A 19,144-nucleotide genomic window follows, 5' to 3' on the forward strand; every position below is an offset into this window, starting at 1 on the left:
CAAAGGTAGACAAGATCTCTGTCTGATTTGAACCAAGCCACAAAAAATGAAAGTGTCAATAAGAGAGAAGGAAGGAGAAGAGGATAAGGAGGGAATTAGCTTCTGTTTCTGAGTGCTCTGAACGTCATCCCCACATAGAGTGAATTAGAATATACATGGAGTTGACAAAAGGAGGGATATGTTTAGCAAGATTTGTATCCAGAAAAAATGGTTACATGCTCCTAACCACCAGTGAAATTCACCCCATGCAGAGGGCCTGCAGAAGGTCTATGAGCATTTGTGTCCCATCTGAGCCCTCAAGATAGTGCTTTTATCTGAAGTGCAGATGAAAAAGGCATGTTTGGCTATAGTTACTACCGTAGTATCAGGTTTGGGTCTAACAATACTGAATGTATCATGCCACTATATAAATCAGTGGTACATGTTGATGTAGAATGTTATGTTCTGTTCTGGTCACCTCATCTCTAAAATGATATAGCAAAAATATCTGATGAAGTGAGCTGTAGCTCACGAAAGCTCATGCTCAAATAAATTGGTTAGTCTCTAAGGTGCCACAAGTACTCCTTTTCTTTTTGCGAATACAGACTAACACGGCTGTTCCTCTGAAACCAGCAAAAATATAGATATAGAGGTTCAGTGAAAAATAATGTAAATCATTCCATTTGAAGACAGATTAAAAACTCTGGATTGTTCACCCTAGAGAGAGGATGAATGAGAGAGGTCATGGTAAAGATACACAAGATAACAAACTTTGAAGAGAAGGCATATCAGGATCTTCTGTTCACACAATCACTATACCAGGACAAGGGGGCATTCAATGAAACAGCAAATTTAAACAGGAATACTTTTTCACACAACACCAGTGTCATAAGATATGATCAAGGCTGAGATTAGCAGGATTCCAAAAGGATTGGATATTTATAAAGACAAAAATATCCATATTCCATCATTATAATAGTATGTAAAAAGACGAGCTTTGGGAAGGCTATAAACCAGTGGTGGGCAACCTGCGGCCACTTGTATGAGCTAGCCAGCAAGAAAGGGGGAGTAGGCAAATAAGGCCAGAACAAAGACTTGCTGCAGTGAGGGGAGAGCAGCTTGTCTTTGCAAGTTAGAAAGACAACCTTTAGCCTGCCCTGAAGGACTACAGCCAAAGGATTGATTTGGGATGTAAGCACACAGCCAGCAAAGGGAGATCAAGCACAGACAGTGCACGGTAAAGAAAAAAATAAAAAGTTTCCCTGTGGAAGAGAAGACCACGGAGAGGGTGTGAAGTTCTAAAGGAGAGAAATGAAATGGCAACCTTTGTGGGCAATATTAGCGAATTTGATGAAAACCAAAAATCATGGGTGGTACCTCAAACGTTTTGAGCAATGTGTAGCTTGAAATTCTGTTCTCGACAGACGACTTTCAACCGTGCTAACAGTGATGGGTCCAAAGGCATGTGTACTGCTCCATGACGTCTGGACTCCAACTGTGCCTGGAGCTCCCACATATGCATCAGTTACTGCAGCAATGCAGGGACATTTTTCTCGTACCCCATTGATGACAGCAGACCAATATCACTGCCCTAAGAGACATCAGGGAAGTGGAGAGTCAGTAGCACAGTTCATTGCTGCTCTAAGGAAGTTAGCAGAACATTGAGCAATGCCCTGCGTGACTAATGAGTCTCTGAATTACACAATGACCAGATCTGGAAAAAGTTACTGCTGTATCAATTCTTTCATTCAAGAAGACTGTTGAGGTAGCTATTGCCATGGAAACTGCAGAGAATAAATGGACACAAATCTGACATCAAGAATTATAACATTCAAAAACCAGTAGAACACTTCAGCCTGCCTGGACACTCAATAACAGACTTAAAAGTGGCAATTCTTCAACAAAAACACCTTCAGAAACAGACTCCAATGTGAAACTGCAGAACTGGAATTAATTTGCAAACTGGACACCATCAAATTAGGTCTGAATAAAGACTGGGAGTGAATGGGTCACTACAAAAACTAATTTCCCCCTGCTGATATTCACACCTTCTTGTTAACTGTTTGAAATGGGCCACCTTGATTACACTGGCCTTATTAGCTCTACAAAAGTGATTTCCACTCCTTCTTGTTAGCTGTTGAGAATAGCCCACTTCCACCTTAATTGAATGGGCTCATTAGCACTGACCCCCCCCACTTGGTAAGGCAACCCCCATGTTTTCATATGCTGTGTATTTATACCTCTCTACTGTATTTTCCACTCCATGCAAGTGGGTTTTAGCCCACGTAAGCTTATGCCCAAATAAATTTGTTAGCCTCTAAGGTGCCTCAAGGACTCCTCGTTTTTGCTAATACAGGCTAACACGGCTACACTTCTGAAACCTGGAATTCAGTGTGACATAAGAAGCTCACCTCCTGAATCAGTGAGACAGAGGACCATGGGAATGTAAGGAATTTCTATGTGGCTGTTGTGCACAAACTATGCATGCTGAGAAGGATTACTTGACAGGCCAAGTCATTTGCAGGAAGTGCCAGAAAAAAGGACACATCACTGTGACCTGTCATACAGCGTGTCATAAAAATAAAGGGAAAGGTAACCACTTTTCTGTATACAGTGCTATAAAATCCCTCCTGGCCAGAGGCAAAATCCTTTCACCTGTAAAGGGTTAAGAAGCTAAGGTAACCCCACTAGCACCTGACCCAAAATGGCCAATGAGGGGACAAGATTCTTTGAAATCTGGGGGGGGGGACGGGACACAAAGGGTTTGGTCTGTCTGTGTGATGCATTTGCCGGGAACAGATCAGGAATGCAAGCCTTACAACTCCTGTAAAGTTAGTAAGTAATCTAGCTAGAAAATGCATTAGAGTTTCTTTTGTTTAATGGTTTGTAAAATAAGCTGTGCTGGAGGGAATGTATATTCCTGTTTTTGTGTCTTTTTGTAACTTAAGGTTTTGCCTAGAGGGATTCTCTGTTTTGAATCTGATTACCCTGTAAGGTATTTACCATCCTGATTTTACAGAGGTGATTCTTTTACCTTTTCTTTAATTAAAATTCTTCTTTTAAGAACCCGATTGATTTTTTCCTTGTTCTTAAGATCCAAGGGTTTGGGTCTGTGTTCACCTGTACCAATTGGTGAGGATTATTATCAAGCCTTCCCCAGGAAAGGGGTGTAAGGCTTGTGGGGGGGGGATATTTTGGGGAAAGACGTCTCCAAGTGGTCTCTTTCCCCGTTCTTCGTTTAAAACGCTTGGTGGTGGCAGCATGCTGTTCAAGGACAAGGCAAAGTTTGTACCTTGGAGAAGTTTTTAACCTAAGCTGGTAAGAATAAGATGGGGGTCTTTCATGCAGGTCCCCACATCTGTACCCTAGAGTTCAAAGTGGGGAAGGAACCTTGACACAGCTCAGCAACCAGTAACACAGGGTAACCATAAATCCAAGAAGATGCCTATGAAGACTGAACCTAAGAAAGGATGGAAGTTGGGAATCTATAATGCAGAGGGAGATGAGTTCTAGTGACACTGATAAAGACCTAGAACTGCATATGTTAGAAGCTGGAATCATACATGGCATCTGGCTCACAGCCTTGATCGAGGGAGTTCCTACAAGAATGGAGACTGATGTTGGAGCAGCTGTCCCACTGATTTCTGCATCTCCTATCACCAGACTTTGTCATAAGTTCCCCTGGAAGAAAATTCCACAGTTATGAAGACCTATACTGCAGGAAAGTTCCTCTTAATGGACAATCAGTCATTTTACCCCTACATGTGATTGAAGGAAAGTATCCACCATTATTTGGCAGAACTTGGCTTGCGAAGCATTTGGACTGAGGTGATCACTAAAACACTTCAAAACCTTTAAGAAATACTGGACATACTCTCCAAAGTTTTTGAAAAAGAGCTTGGACAGATAAGCAACATGTCAGTGAAGATCACTGTTAAGTCTGATAGCCAGCCAAAAGTTTGCAAGTTGTGCCTTATCCTCTGAAGCCTCAGGTGGAAGCTGATTTGGACAATTTGTGAAAATTGGAGTCTTGTCACTGATTTCACACAGTGAATGGGCTACACCCATCGTGCTAGTGATCAAGAAGGATAGCTCTGTCCAAATTTGTGGAGATTTCTAAGTGATGCTGACTCCAGTTTTATGTGCAGACCAGTATCCACCATCTCATGTTGAAGATTTGTTTGCTAGTCTTAATGGAGAGTCAAGGTGAGTAAGATAATGTATTTTATTGCATCAACAGACAGGCCAATAAAAGATATTACCTCACTCACCTTTTCTCTTTAATATCCTGGGACCAACGTGGCTACAACAACACTACGAACAACTCTTAGTGGAAGATAGTGTTTCTTCAATTGGATGTGCTCAGTGCATGCCTACAAATGAAGATTGACCTGGCCTCTTGTACGTATCTCACAATTAACACACAAAAAAGGCTTATTTTGCTACAACATGTTGCCTTTTGGTATCACTCTGAGCACCTATCCTGTGGCAGAGAGCCATGGATGAGATCCTGAATGGAATGAACACCATTCATTTGGATGACATCCTTGTTACAGGAAAGCATCAAGAGGATCATCTTCAAAATTTGAATGCTGTCTTGCAAAGTTTTGAAGACCATGGGCTGGGAGTATGTCAAGACAAATGTGAATTCTTCTTTGAGTGCTTGCTCATATCATTCCCATGTAAGCATGTGTGCCACAAACATAGTCACATGGGTTATCTGTGAATTAAGGTTGTATCATATGGGAAATGTGGATGATCATTCCAAAATCATTTCAGTCTCTTGCTCTGGAAACTCTTCATGAAGATCATTGTACAGATGAAGGCCCTAGCCCGGAGACACATCTGGTGGCCAGAGATCCATGAAGACATTGAGAGGAAGGCAAAGTGCTGTACCACGTCAGCAAATTCAGCATGACCCTTGTCTGGCTTCTGACTCTTGGTTATGGCCTCAGGCTCTTTGCACACACATTCATTAGAAGGTTATATAGGATGTATATAGTGGGGCTACTCAAGGAGAACACGGGTTTAAAAAGCCTGCTTCTAAGCGACCAGAGGAGCTAGCAAACAGGAACAGCTAACAGGGGAGTTTTGCGAGGGATTTCTCCAGGTGAAGGACAAGTGGCTACGTGACTCTTGGGGTGAGTTTGTTGTCTGTAGTGTGCGTGTTTGTGTTGGTTGTATGCTTGGTGCTTGACTGAAGTACATAGTGTGATCTCTTTGTTTGGAGGACTATGTGCTGAGCCTAGCGGCCTGCTAGGCAAGGGTGAGAGCTTCTTAATGAGGCTTTGATCCCCAAGCCCTTTAGAATCCATCAACCAAGGGGTGGGGCTACCCAGGGAGAACAGGAGTTTAAAAAGCCCATTCCTAAGTGAGCAGAGGAGCTAGCAAACAGGAGCAGCTAACAGCGAGTTTAGAAGGGGAGTGAGGAGGGGGCCTAAATACACTTCATTAATATTCTTTAAATTTAAGGCAATAAACACCCCCTAATAAAAACAAACAACAATAAAGAAAGAGCTGCAGGAGTAAAAAGATAAAGCAGATGTAGGCAGAAGTCTAGCAACAGAGTGGGGGCTATCCAGTTTATTGCACTGAATGCAGCATGTATGATTACCTGCCTTATGGATTTGTGTGCATTTGGTGCAAGGAGCTCCTGGCCCTCAGAGACTGTGTATGGGCTTTGGAGATGACTGGCTGAACTGGAGGAGCTAAGGGAGACAGAGAGGTCCCTAGATAAGATGTTCAAGGACACTGTAGAATGGTCCCACCCCTGGTCTGACAGCCTCTGTGCTGTTGAGGTGTATGAAAGTCTCAGGGAAGGAGAACATCCAAGTGGAGCAGAGGGAAACAATCACATAGTTGGGACCCTCCTTCCAGACGATGCCATGGTATCCTCTCTCACTGAGGATACCTCCCTGTGGGAGGGAACTCCAGTTATTAGGAAGAGACAGATAATAGTAATGGGGGATTTTATCATTAGAAACATAGCTGGGTTTGCGATGACTGGGAGAAGCGCATGGTGACTTGCCTGCCTGATGCGAAGGTTGCAGATCTCTGAAAACATCTGGACAGACTTATGTGTAATGCTGGGGAAGAGCCAGTAGTCGTGGTACATGTAGCCACTGATGGCAAAGGGAAGGATAGGAGAGAGGTCCTGGAGGCCAAATTTAGGCTGCTATATAAGAGATTAAAGTCCAGGACATCATGGTAGCATTCTCTGAAATACTTCCAGTTTTACACGCAGGGCCAGTCGACAGGCAGAACTGCAGGTGCTCAGTGCATGGATGAGATGATGGTGTATGGAGGAGGGGTTTAGACTTACTGTATTAGGAACTGGGTAAACTTTTGGGAAAGGGGGAGCCTATACAGGAAGGATGGGCTCCACCTAAACCAAAATGGAACCAGATTGCTGACACTTAAAATGTAAAAGGTCATAGAGCAGTTTTTAACCTAGGGACAGGGGAAAGCCAACAGGTGCAGAGGAGCACATAGTTTGGACAGAGATATCCCTTAAGGGAAAATCTATTAATGGAGATTCTCTATGTCCTACTAAGGAGGAGAGGATGGAAACCTGAAAATATGTGTAGGATCTGATGAGAAACAGTTAAATGAAAAAGAGTCCTATTCAATTACATCATGTAATGGGAGATAAAATATTGTCACTTTTTAGCTAAGTGCTTATATATATTAAAAGATACAGTGTAAAAAGTGAAATCCCTTGAAGTTGCATGGAAGCTTTTTAAAGATAACAAAATAGAGGCTCAATTTAAATGTATACCCAAAATTAAAAAACATTGTAAAAGGAACAAAAAAAAAATGTCGCCATGGCTAAACTGCAAAGTAAAAGAAGCAGTGAGAGGCAAGAAGGCATTCTTTTAAAAGTGGAAGTCAAACCCTTTTGAGGAAAATAGACAGGAACATAAACTCTGGCAAAGTTTAAAAATGTAATTAGGCCAAAAAAGAATTTGAAGAACAGCTAATCAAAGACTCAAAAACGAATAGCAAAAAATTGTTTTAAGTAAATCAGAAGCAGGAAGCTTGCTAAACATCCAGTGGGGTCACTGGATGATTGAGATGCTAAAGGTGTACTCAAGGATGATAAGGCCATTGCAGAGAAACTAAATGAATTCTTTGCATGGGTCTTCACCAGTGAAGATGTGAGGAAGATTCCCCGATTTAAGCCATTCTTTTTAGGTGACAAATCTGAGGAACTGTCTCAGATGGAGTAAAGACAACCCAGGAAATTATAGACCAGTCAGCTTAATTTTGGTACCTGAAAAGATAATGGAGCAAATAATTAAACAATCAATTTGTAAGCACCTAGAAGAAAATAAGGTGATAAGTAACAGTCAACATGGATTTGTCAAAATGAAATCATGTCAAACCAACCTAATATTCTTCTTTGATAAGGTAACATGCCTTGTAGTTAGGGGGAAGCAGTAGATGGGGTATATCTCGGCTTTAAATCTTTTGATACTGTCTTACATGACCACTTCTTAAACAAACTAGAGAAATCTATCCTAGGCCAGTGATGGGCAGCCTGTGGGCCACACACAGCCCATCAGGGTAATCTGCTGGTGGGCCGTTAGACAGTTTGTTTACATTTGCATGGTTGCCCACACCTCCCAGTGGCCGCGGTTCACCGTTCCCGGCCAATGTGAGCTGTGGGAAGTGGTGCAGGTACAGCAGATTGGGGTTAATTGAGCCCAGAGGAGTTCTTTAATCCACTTTTAACTAGGGCAAGGAGCAGTTGTGCCACAAGGACTTTATGTGGAAAACTGTCTACTAGAACCTGGTCTGAGATCACTGACTGAGATCATTTCCTCTAGGCCACAAAACATCAGTCAAGTGATGATACACAGCTGTATCTATGTTTAATGTGTTGCCACATTTCTTGCTAATATGTATTTAATCTTCATTTCCTCATTTTCTACAAATGTGTCCAGATTTTAAGGGAAGGTGGTGCATCTGAGTACTGTGAAAGTAAAGATTTCCTGTCCCCTAGGCAGATGCTGCTGATAGGACATGCTGAATCATTGCTATGCCTTTAACCTTCTTCCCAGGTCCGGGCTTTAGGGCCCCACTTCACTCAATGGAAGGTAGATTTAGGCTCTGCCACTGCTACCTCCCTGAAGTGCTGCTGCTGGAGACTTGTGCTGCTGGGGTTTGTGCTTAGGGTTGCCAACTTTCTATTTGCAGAAAACCAAACTCCCTTGCCCCCCCCACCCCACCGCTTTTCCGAGGCCACGCCTTCTGCTCACTCCATCCCCCTCCCTCTGTCGCTTGCTCTCCCCCACCCTCGCTCACTCACTCATTTTCAGCGGGCTGGGGCAGGAGGTTGGGATGTCTGGGGGGTGGGGGAGGGCTCCAGGTATGGGCTCTGGGATGGGGCTGGAGATGAGGGGCTTGGGGTGCAGGAGAAGGCTCTGGGCTGAGGCAGGGGGTTGGAGTGTGTGTGTGTGGGGGGGTGAGGGCTCCAGCTGGGGCTGTGGGTTCTGGGGTGAGGCTTGGGTTTGGGGTGCAGGAGGGGAATCTGGGCTGGGGCAGGGGGTTGGGGTGCAGAAGGAGGTGGGGGGTGCGGGCTCCTGGCAGCGCTTACCTCAGGTGGCTCCCAGGAAGCTGCCGGCATCTCCCTCCGCCTCCTAAGCAGAGGCGTGACCATGTGGCTCTCCTTGCTGCCCGCACCTGCAGTCACCACCCCCTCAGCTCCCATTGGCTGTGGTTCCTGGCCTATGGGAGCAGCTGAGCTGGCACTGGGGGTGGGGACAGTGCGCAGAGCTCCTGTGGCTGTCCCTCCAACTAGGAGCCAGAGGGAGATGCTGGCAGCTTCCCGGAAGTCACTCATAGCTGGGTAGGGAGCCTGCCTGTGCTGCCGACTAACATAACTATCAGCATAACTTAATGACCCAGTCAGCAGTGCTGACTGGAACCGCCAGGGTTCCTTTTCGACCAGGCATTCCAGTCAAAAACTAGACACCTGGCAACCCTGTGGTGGCAAAATCAAGTATAGGCCCTGAGGTGAAAGACCCCCTAATATTTCTATTTATTTGTTATTAGCATCTCTCTACAGATCCTTGGTGCCTTTTAATATTAGCAACTACTTCTCCAAAAACTAATCAATCTTCAGAACAGGTTCACTTTCTCATCCCCCACTGTATTAATGTGCATTCTGTTACTATAAACCCTCTCTCTTGGCTTCTGTTCTGTTGGGGCTGTCTGGGACACTTGACGTCCTGTGCACCAGGCATGAGAATGGGAGTGATGACAGAGGTTCTACTTTCCTACAACTCTCCAATTTCCTCCCACTGTCATCATCCAGTTGCCTCTGGTGCAACTTCTGCTGGCTCTGACCCTTGTAGAAGAAACAGAAAAACGCCTGACTAAGGAGATAGTGATTGTACTAGAAAAAGAGGGCCTTAATCAGGGGCCTCCAAAATAACCCAAATTACAATATATATATTACACACAAAAGTCATGCTAAAGGAACATTACAATTGCAAAGCTGAGCATTTCAAAGTTACGCAAGGCCAGAACAAAGGTTGCTTGTTCGTCCTTATTTTGAGTGCCTTGGGCATATACATTATGATACAATCTTTAATTACATGTATACATACTACTTTTTCCAGCCACTCATAGTCTCTTCCATCCACTGACTCCCAGTCTCCTGTTCCCTTCCCACCCCCATTTCCCCACCCAGCCAGTCCCAGGCTCCCCTCCTCTCAGTCCCAGTCACCTTGTCCAGCCCATCCATATTCCCATTCACCTCCAGCTTCCAGTCCAAGCTTCTCTTCCCCCACACCTGCCAGCCTCCTGCCCCATCTATCAACCCCCCCGCCTCAGCTCCTTGTCCCATTCTATTCCCTGGTCCCTCCTCAGGGCGTGAGTCATGCCAGAATGTTCCAGAACACCATTCCAGCACTGCTGGAAGGGGCATTTCTTTACGACCAGCACTATTGCTTATGAATGAGAGTTCTTGAAGTACCAGAAATGCACTGCCCCTCCCTGATCTGGCTCTTCTCTCCTCTGCATTTGTCAGGTGGCTTGCTCCTCCCGGCTTCCTGGGACAGGAGAGAGAACACTGACAGCACAGGACTGAAAGGCTCCCTGTTCTCAGTTCTGGTGCCCAGTACCACCACTGCAACCATAGGTGCCAACTCTGTGGGTGCTCTGGGGCTGGAGCATCCGCTGGGAAAAATTAGTGGGTGCTCTGCACCCACCGGCAGCCAAGCTCCCCTCTCTGCCCCTTCTCACCTCCACTCCACCTCCGCCTCCTCCCCTGAGTGTGCCACGTCCCCGCTCCTCTGCCTACCTCCCAGCTCTTGCCACCACCAAACAGCTGTTTGGCAGCGTAGCAAGCTCCGGGAGGGAGGGGGGAGGAGCAGGAACATGGCACGCTCGGGGGGGAGTGGGGAAGAGACAGGGCCAGGGTGGGGATTTGGGGAAGGAGTTGGAATGGGGTAGGGAGGGGATGGAGTTGGGGTGGGGACTTTCGGGAAAGGGTTGGAATGAGAGGGGGGCCAGGGACAGAGTGGGGTCAAGCACCCACCAGTGCGAGCAGACATCGGCGCCTATGCGTGCAGCAACCAGGAACAGCAATTTCAGGGAAAGTCCTGCTTGGTACCTGTAGTCTCAGGATAGAGCATGTTTACTGTAGGAAGAATCTTCTTGAACCTTTGCAGTTAAATTCTTCCAAGTCTCTACTGAGCATGTGTGAACTGAGATTTTTCAAAGACTTATCACTTTCAAGTTCCTTCTCCAAAGCCTGGAAGCACTTGAGCTTTTCAAAGAATTTTTTTAATATGACTAAACAATATATTTACCTAACCTTGTTCTAAGAAATGGCTGAACCCTTTTGTTGGAAACTTTCAAATAAAGAAGCAAATAACAGACACCCAGCACAGAACTTTTCAAACCAAATGGTTAGAGTATGGCAAAGTTATAAGCAAGTGAAAATAGGGTCTTATAATAGAAAGTGTCAGGCATCCTCAGTAATAGCTTGTAGCTTGTACTTATTATATATATTATATATTATTATATATTTTAAAGGGAGCAAGTGTTTAGAAAAGTGAGCCACTCTTCTAAAAACTGAGGTTGGTGCATATGGCATTGCTTTAACTCTCCTAATGGAAATTTTTGTTTGGGAATTGCCTCTAATTTTCAAAAATAGGAAAATAAACTTTCTTTCTTTCTTCATAACTTTACCTTAGAGTGAAAATTCCTAATCAAAATGTATTTAGCTGAAAAACTCAGCTAGACAAGGACAGGTCATGTCCCTCGGTCACTGTTCAAAGATAAAGCTCAAAGGAAGGGCATGTACAGCTTTTAGAACTCTGTAGTCTCTCACCTGAAGAGTCTGAATTGCAAGCACCTGCTTCCAGCAGCCCAATAATGTAAAACTACCTTTACCCTGACCTATATAGGGCCTACCATCTTTTCATAACATTAAATCCCCCCAACTCCTGAAGATTTTTCAGGCAATGCCACTTTGTTGGAGCTCTACGGTTTTTCTATGAGGCAGTGATCTAGCTGCCCTCTACAGCATAAGAACAGCCATACTGGGTCAGACCAAAGGTCCTTCTAGCCCAGTATCCTGTCTTCCGACAGTGGCCAATGCCAGGTGCCCCAGAGGGAATGAACAGAACTGGTAATCATCAAGTGATCCATCCCCTGTCACCTATACCTATTTCCAGGCTCTGGGAAACAGGCTAGGGACATCATTCCTGTCCATCCTGACTAATAGCCAGGAGGGCTATTAGCACTATCACTTGAAACCCCACCAAATTTCTAGCTGGAGATCTGGTATTGTCTCTGTGGGTTCCCTCCATGGCTGCTACTAAGGTAGTCATCAGCCTCCTGGCTCCTGTGAGAGCATGGGCAATGGAGCCACGGAAGGGCCAGTTGTCAATGAAGACAGCTCTTGCTTCTGTAGATTTCCTCTTTTCTATGAATCTGCAGGGTTGGGAATCCTCAGTCCCTGCTCACTCCAAGGTCACATCAACTTTGAATTTCATATTCTCTAAAAAGTGTAATGTTGGACTAATGCTTTTTCTCTTAAGTTAATGATGCACATTTACAGACTCATCTCTGCTTCCTCTTTCTCCCTCTCCTGGTCTTTTTTACTGTATTCTCACTAGAATGCTGATTGGCTTAGTAACCCAGAAAACTAGCCTTGTGTGACAACCATGTTCCCAGAAATCCACAATGAACTGGAAACATGAAGTGTGTGATTGACATTTCTGTAGAAGAACACACTCTTTCAACCCTAGAGAAATTAGCTTACGGATGCAAAGTTCTTACAATAAATGTATTTCAGAAATGTCACATGGGACAGGATAGTTCCCTATTTAAAGCTGAGAACTTCCCTTTTTTCACCAACTCTTCCAAACTAAGGAGTACCTGCTAATCTGTCTCATTAGGGAAGGATTTTCTTATGAGGCACTGATTAGAGCTCATTGTTGTTTTTGGTGAAGGGAAGAAGGGAATGAAACATTTGCCATGTCTGTCTACCTGCTCCTGATTTTTCTTTCCCTAGTCACAACATCAATTCAATTGCCAGGTAAGTTCCTGTCCTGCCTTTTTTTGAAGTGAGGATAAAAAAGTGCTTCTCTTTTCATCCTTTCCTTAGTTATTTTCTCTTTGGGGCAGAGTGAGATTATTTATTTAGTTATGCTCTATTTATTAGCCCTAATTTAAAACAGCTTCACTCAGTTTTGGTGGCATCTGGAGTCCTCAGATTTCCTTTATGGCATATAATCGGGTTTTAGACCAAGATATGGGTCAGAAACTGTGCGGATAAATTTGGTCAAAGGCTGGGGGGTAATGCGTCAATGCTAATTCTTTAAGATAAATCAGGTGCCTTTGATACCATTGACCATGAGGAGCTGTTGCTATGCCTACAACCGCTAGTGGGGTGGACTAAGTCGTTTCTGAATGACATCAGTCCTTTCTTTGAGAGAGGTTCCCAGAAGGTGATGTTTTGCTATTGCTTGTCGGCCCGAAGACTCCCTTTAGTCTCTCAGGTGGGATACTTCATGATTTTGTGGTGATAATTGTGGTGACATGCATCCAATGAAGTGAGCTGTAGCTCACGAAAACTTATGCTCAAATAAATTTGTTAGTCTCTAAGGTGCCACAAGTACTCCTTTTCTTTTTACACGAATTAATGTCTCTCTCTCCTGTCTGGTGGCTGACACAACTATAGAGGCTTGCAATGCAAATGCACAAGTATGACCTCACAATATGGGATACTGATATACTAAGTGAGATCAATGCATGCAGCAACTTACAAGCACTGAATAAAATCTAAACACTCAGCATATTTTTATACTACTACATTTATTTTAATAATACACACAAGGGAACCAGCCTAATTCCAGCTACGTATCTGTCAGTATCCAAGTGAGGCATGGGGACCTTGGCATTACCTGGCACCAGGTTTGCCACCATCACAACAGCATCTTTCACTGCAGGAGGCTCAAATGTCCAATAAGTGACCAGCTTACCTCCTATTACAGCCTTCACCATATATTTTTTCTCATTTTGTTTTACAGGTAGTGGAATATTTTTAATACACAATGAAGACCATAAGCTCTGTGTAAAAGCTCAAAACTCTAACTCAATCATAATTGCCACTTGCAACCAGGACGATGAGTCACAAAAATTCAAGTGGGTCTCTGGCCACCAGATTCTGAGTATGGCATTCAAGTTATGCTTGGGAGTGCCTTCAATGAAAGACCAGGCTGCAATCACTCTGTATCCTTGTAACAAGACAAGCGAACTCCAGCAGTGGGAATGCAGAAATGAAACCCTTCTCGCAATCCAAGGGGAAGATGTATTTTTCAGCTCTGCCCATGGAGAGGAAAGGAAAGCCATGCTGTCCAAAGGATCAGGCTCATGGAATAGATGGAAGATCTATGGAACTACAGAAAGTTTGTGTTCTCAGGGCTATGAAGGTAAAGTTTTGAAAATGAATCTCTTTATTCTGAATGAATTTACCTGTGTAGCTATCAGAGTATTTTGCTTTCAATGCACCTCACCTTACCATCATTCCATGCACAGAACTACGATTGGCTCAATAGCAGAGCTGACTCCAGGTAGAGAACAAAATTGGACCTTTCAAGAACTGACCTTGGCAAGGGCAATTCCAAGTGCCAATTGAACTACATTAATGTTAGACTGCTACATTGTGTCAATCCGTATATAGGGAATGATTATTCTATTTGTACAACGATGAAAATAAAAGATCTGTGTATATATTGGTATCAGCTTGGCCCTTTGTGGACGAAATGTGGAATTACATTGTATTTAATGTCCTAGGGTTGATATAACTTAATCTATTCAGTCGTTGCCCATGGAACACTACATTAGAGTAACTGGATGTGAGACCCAGCTCTTCCTGAGTTCAATTGCATACATGGTGGGCCAGCAGCATACGAAAAGGAGTTTCACTTTATGATCCCTATTCACTCACTATGTTTGCGTTTATAATGGGAAAATACATTTAAAGGTGAAGTGAAATAATGTTTGTCAAAATAATAATTAAAAGAAAACCACTTAAATCCTAAGGACCTGAAGTTTAGTGTACAAAGAAACATATTTTAAAATGGATTCGGTAAAAAATAAGTGTTTTTTTTTCTGCTTATCCCAGAAGTCTTAGCTTTGGAGGGGCAATTTTCACCTACTACTGTTGGTGTGACAGTCTGCTATAAACAGTGAGAGCATGCCTGAGCCTGTTCTTGGCTGCTCCAGCTGTTCTTTCGGCTCCCATGCTTTCAGAAGCCTGGAGTTAAAGTTCAGAGTTCATGTCATTAATTTAACAGTAAAGATCATTTCAATAACGTTTAACTACCAACAAGCAAACATTAGAAGTCAGGTGATTTGGAATTGAGGTTGCATTTAAACTAACCTCGGAACTTTGGAAACTCTTCCCCTTTAGCAACAGCATAAGAAGTGGAAATAATTACAAGAATTTTCTGTATTGAACAGTTAGATTGTAACTAGAGGAGTAAGGGGGAATAAAAACCATCCCCATCAGGTCTCTCTTTGGGCGACCCAACTCTTGGCTCCAGTCACAAAGAAATGAAAGGGGACTGCCTGCCTGTTTATTCCCCTCCCACAGCAAGAGGGCAAGGAGAAGGGTGCGTAAGTAGGAATGGACAGGGCTTTGGCTCCGCCCCACAACTGACCACAGCCATTGCTGCTGAGCTGTGAGAGGGGTTGTCATAATTTGCTGCTGGTAGAAGCCAGCCACAAATTATGATGCTTAGAGCAAAAGGGAAGCAGTCAGTGAAGTAACTATTCCAAATGTAAGATTTAGCTACAGATTTCTAGGGTTCTATCAAATATTCCTTGACTGAAAGAAAAAAAAATCCTCACTTAATTCAAAGCAGGTATTAAATATATAACGGGTCTGAACATTTTTGAAAATCTGGCCCAGACAGAGTTACAAAGAAATATGGTAGGTTGAAATGAGTATGAAGGCCAGGCTAAAGTTGTTTGGATGAGCTTAACTTTGCACATCTCTACTTGCTAAACAACTCTTTAAAATGTAACCTTAACTGAGAATTTCCTGGCTCCCTCAGCTTTGATTATGACAATGGTTTTAATGTAAGGATTTTTACTATGAAAATTAATTATATGTACTCTCAGCATCAACTCCTGCTTAACTAAGTTATTTGCATGGCATGTGGTTTATGATCAAACATTTTGGTGGACACTGGTTCACAATTATTGCTATCTCTATCCATTTGTTTCCTTAGATATGTTTACACTACTAGGAAATGCCTTTGGGGCACCCTGTGTATTCCCTTTCAAGTTCAATAGTACTTGGTACACTGAATGTACAAACGATAGAAAGGCTGATAACGAACAGGGCTTCCCCTGGTGTGCAACATCTACAGACTTTGATGAAGACTCTCTGTTTGGATATTGTCCATTGAAAGGTAAATTCTTCACATTTAAAAGAAGGGTCCTGATTTAGGAAAACAGTTTAAGCACATACTTAACCCCCTATCACTTGCAGTCCCTGCCCAGGAGGCTTACTGGGTGGTACTGGGGAGGCAGTGGCCCCTTTTGATGGACTCCCAAAGATTGGTGATGGAGGAGGGAAGAGCATCCAGGCATTCCCAGAAGCCAGTGGGAGGAACTAGAAGACACATGTGTTATGGGGGAAACCAGGGCCTGGGGTTAGCTGTGGGGGTGAGGTGGAGATCAGCATACTAGGCAAGGAGGAAACATGGGGAATCGGGATAGCACATTGGGGGATGGGGCAGCAAACAGGGTCAGGGATAGATGAGATAATGGGTGGGGCAACGAATGTAGGAGCAAGGGCACATAGTGACAGCAGCCGTCTACCTTCAGAAGGTTGGTAATTCCAGGGGCCTTACCCCCAACTTGGACGTTTCTAGCCAGGAATAGAATTTTCCAGTGGGACATGAGGCAGCATTAGCATCTTTATCCCCTTTGCTGGCCTAAGGGGTGGGGAGCAGGTTCTCAACTGGTTGCGAGCAGCTATTCACATCTGTGAGGCAGGGGTGGGAGTTCTTACTGCTGCACAAGCTGAGAAATGAAAATTTCCCTCTGACTGTGTAACATCTCTGATTAAAACAGCGAGGAGTCCAGTGGCACCTTAAAGACTAACTGATTTATTTGGGCATAAGTTTTGTGGGTAAAAAACTCCACTTCTTCAGATGCATGGAATAAATCTGTTAGTCTTTAAGGTGCCACTGGACTCCTCGTTGTTTTTGTGGATACAGGCTAACACGGCTACCCATCTGATCTCTGATTAGCTACCTTTCCCCAGTATGCAGAGGAAAAGCAGCCAATCAGATGGAGATTTCCTCACAGATCAGTTAAAGGGGTCTGAAAACCTAGTCTACAGGGAAATCCCAATTCATAATGTTGGAAACTTGGCAGGTCTTAAGAGAGGTTCGATGGGGTGAGGCAGTGGAAGTGCAGAACGACAGATTATATATATATTTGGTTTCAGAGTATATATATATATATAATATATATTTGGGTAGGTGTCAAAAAGTAAGTATTGAATGAATGGAGGGTGTGTAAGTGGGGCAATCATTGTGTGCAAAGCAATCTAAATATATGCAATTTTTTTCTTTATGTTAATTAGAATATACTGGGGGTATGGTTTCAAATCTTGGCAGCTATGATTGATTATATTTTCAATTAACGAATACTGTGCCATTCATCTCTTTACAGACAACATTGACAAAGACTTTTGGACTACAAACCCTTTAACAGGCACCCACTACCAGATAAACTCCAACTCGGCCCTAACATGGCACCAAGCACGGAAAAGCTGCCAGCAACAGAAGGCGGAATTATTAAGTATTACAGAGCTACATGAGCAAACTTATCTGACAGGTAAAGCTAAATAACAAGTCAATCTCTGGCACTTTCTCTACATCTATACACACAGACATACACCTGATTCGGGCATTTTTAGGAAGATGGGAGGGAACAAAGTTTATCCAACAAAATGTACATTAATATGCTCCAAAAATTTATTTCCTCCTTACCAATAACAAGGTGTTGCAGCATCTTTGTATGATAGATGACTCTACATACCTGATTTTGTCCAAGACATGTAGTTTTCAAACTATTAGTTTTAATTAAAGCTTTGTACAGTCACTACAAAACCAACTCCGTTTAACAAATTGTCATTTTGTTTCTTTTGGTTACTTAGGGCTAACTGGCAGAGTGAATTCTGAACTCTGGATTGGACTTAACAGGTTGAATTCCAATGGTGGATGGCAATGGATTGGTGGCAGTCCATTCAGATATTTAAACTGGGCTCCAGGTAGGTGCACATCTGTTTAATGATGGTCAGTTTATGGGCAAAATTTTGCTCTTATATATGCATGGTGGGTCTGAGCTCCTATTTTCTGCTGTCTCCACATTCACAGAATTCCCACTGATGTCAATGGGACTATAAAAAAGGTAGAACACAAGAGTGCTGTGAGAGTAATTTGTCCTTACTTTGTAATCCAAAATGAAAGAGAAGATTCCCAAACCCGGAAAGCATTTAAAGACTAAAGACCTTTGCATCTTCTTCACACACCTGATTTTCCAGTAGCGATTTTCTTACATACTATTCAATTCAGATGGAAAACTCATTAAAAACATTGAAATACCTTCTGTTTATAAACATTACATACCATACATTGTAGATTTTCATTTTTTTCCTCATTTTTAAAAACTATTTATAACATTTGAACAAAGGTCTTCACAGGTCTGCTATATTTTTCCCCAGTTAGATTTATAATCCTGTATCTGACAGGTTTCAGAGTAGCAGCCGTGTTAGTCTGTATTCGCAAAAAGAAAAGGAGTACTTTGTGCCACAAGTACTCCTTTTCTTTTTGCGAATCCTGTATCTGTGACATCATAATCATTTTTCATAAAGCATGTAAACTACTAACGAATCAAACATTTATTTCTTGTAAAGTCCATAATTAAATGACAAGGTAAAACACAACCACCAAATATCATACCCTCGATGCTGTTGCCACATCTGTTTTGAAACATCACTGATCTTTTTCTCTCATTTTCCCCCCACCTCAAAAAATAGTTGTTATAGGAAATTTTGTATGAAATGGTTGAAAACACCTCTATTTTTATTATGTGATTGTCCATATGACAATTAAAATACATTCGTCTGGCAACACATGAATGTATAACTCATAGTATGATTAGGAGTATGTATAAGAACTCATAGGATATACTGTATGACAGCACAAAAATGTTAAATTTACATTTAAGTAGTCCTATCAGTATGCACGTCAGCTGATTTTGAAACAATATCAGATGTATAGTCCAACATGAATTAATGTAGCATTCCTTGGCTATCAGAGGGGTATGATGCCCATGCAATGCAGAGGGACATTTGAGAGCTTTTGAATCAGGGGTGTGACCCAAAGCCCATGTCATAACCATACAGCTAAGGGTAGCCTAGAATTCCTCCTTATCTGTAAGGGGTTAAGAAGCTCAAATAACCTGGTTGGCACCTGACCAAAAGGACCAATGGGGAAAGAAGATACTTTCAAATCAGGGTGGGGGGGGGGGAGAAGGCTTTGTTTTGGTGTGTTCTCTTGGAAAGCAGAGAAGCATCAGGTCAGAAAACTCCTTCTCCTATAAACCAATCCTGAACCAG

General features: G+C 43.0%; 1 protein-coding gene across 2 annotated transcripts in view; it reads left to right on the forward strand.

The window, feature by feature from the left end:
• The first annotated feature begins 12,372 nt into the window (after positions 1-12,372).
• Positions 12,373-19,144, forward strand: part of LOC125630821 (macrophage mannose receptor 1) — a 57,890-nt gene continuing 51,118 nt past the window's right edge. For both annotated transcript variants that reach the window (XM_075125895.1, XM_075125896.1), the window contains exons 1-5: positions 12,373-12,535; positions 13,530-13,931; positions 15,738-15,920; positions 17,194-17,358; positions 17,681-17,794. In XM_075125895.1, coding sequence (XP_074981996.1) covers positions 12,475-12,535; positions 13,530-13,931; positions 15,738-15,920; positions 17,194-17,358; positions 17,681-17,794 — 925 coding nt within the window. In that variant the 5' untranslated portion in view covers positions 12,373-12,474. The remainder of the gene's footprint in view (positions 12,536-13,529; positions 13,932-15,737; positions 15,921-17,193; positions 17,359-17,680; positions 17,795-19,144) is intronic.

This window comes from Caretta caretta, chromosome 2 (assembly GCF_965140235.1).
Source record: "Caretta caretta isolate rCarCar2 chromosome 2, rCarCar1.hap1, whole genome shotgun sequence".
Classification (NCBI taxonomy): domain Eukaryota; kingdom Metazoa; phylum Chordata; order Testudines; family Cheloniidae; genus Caretta; species Caretta caretta.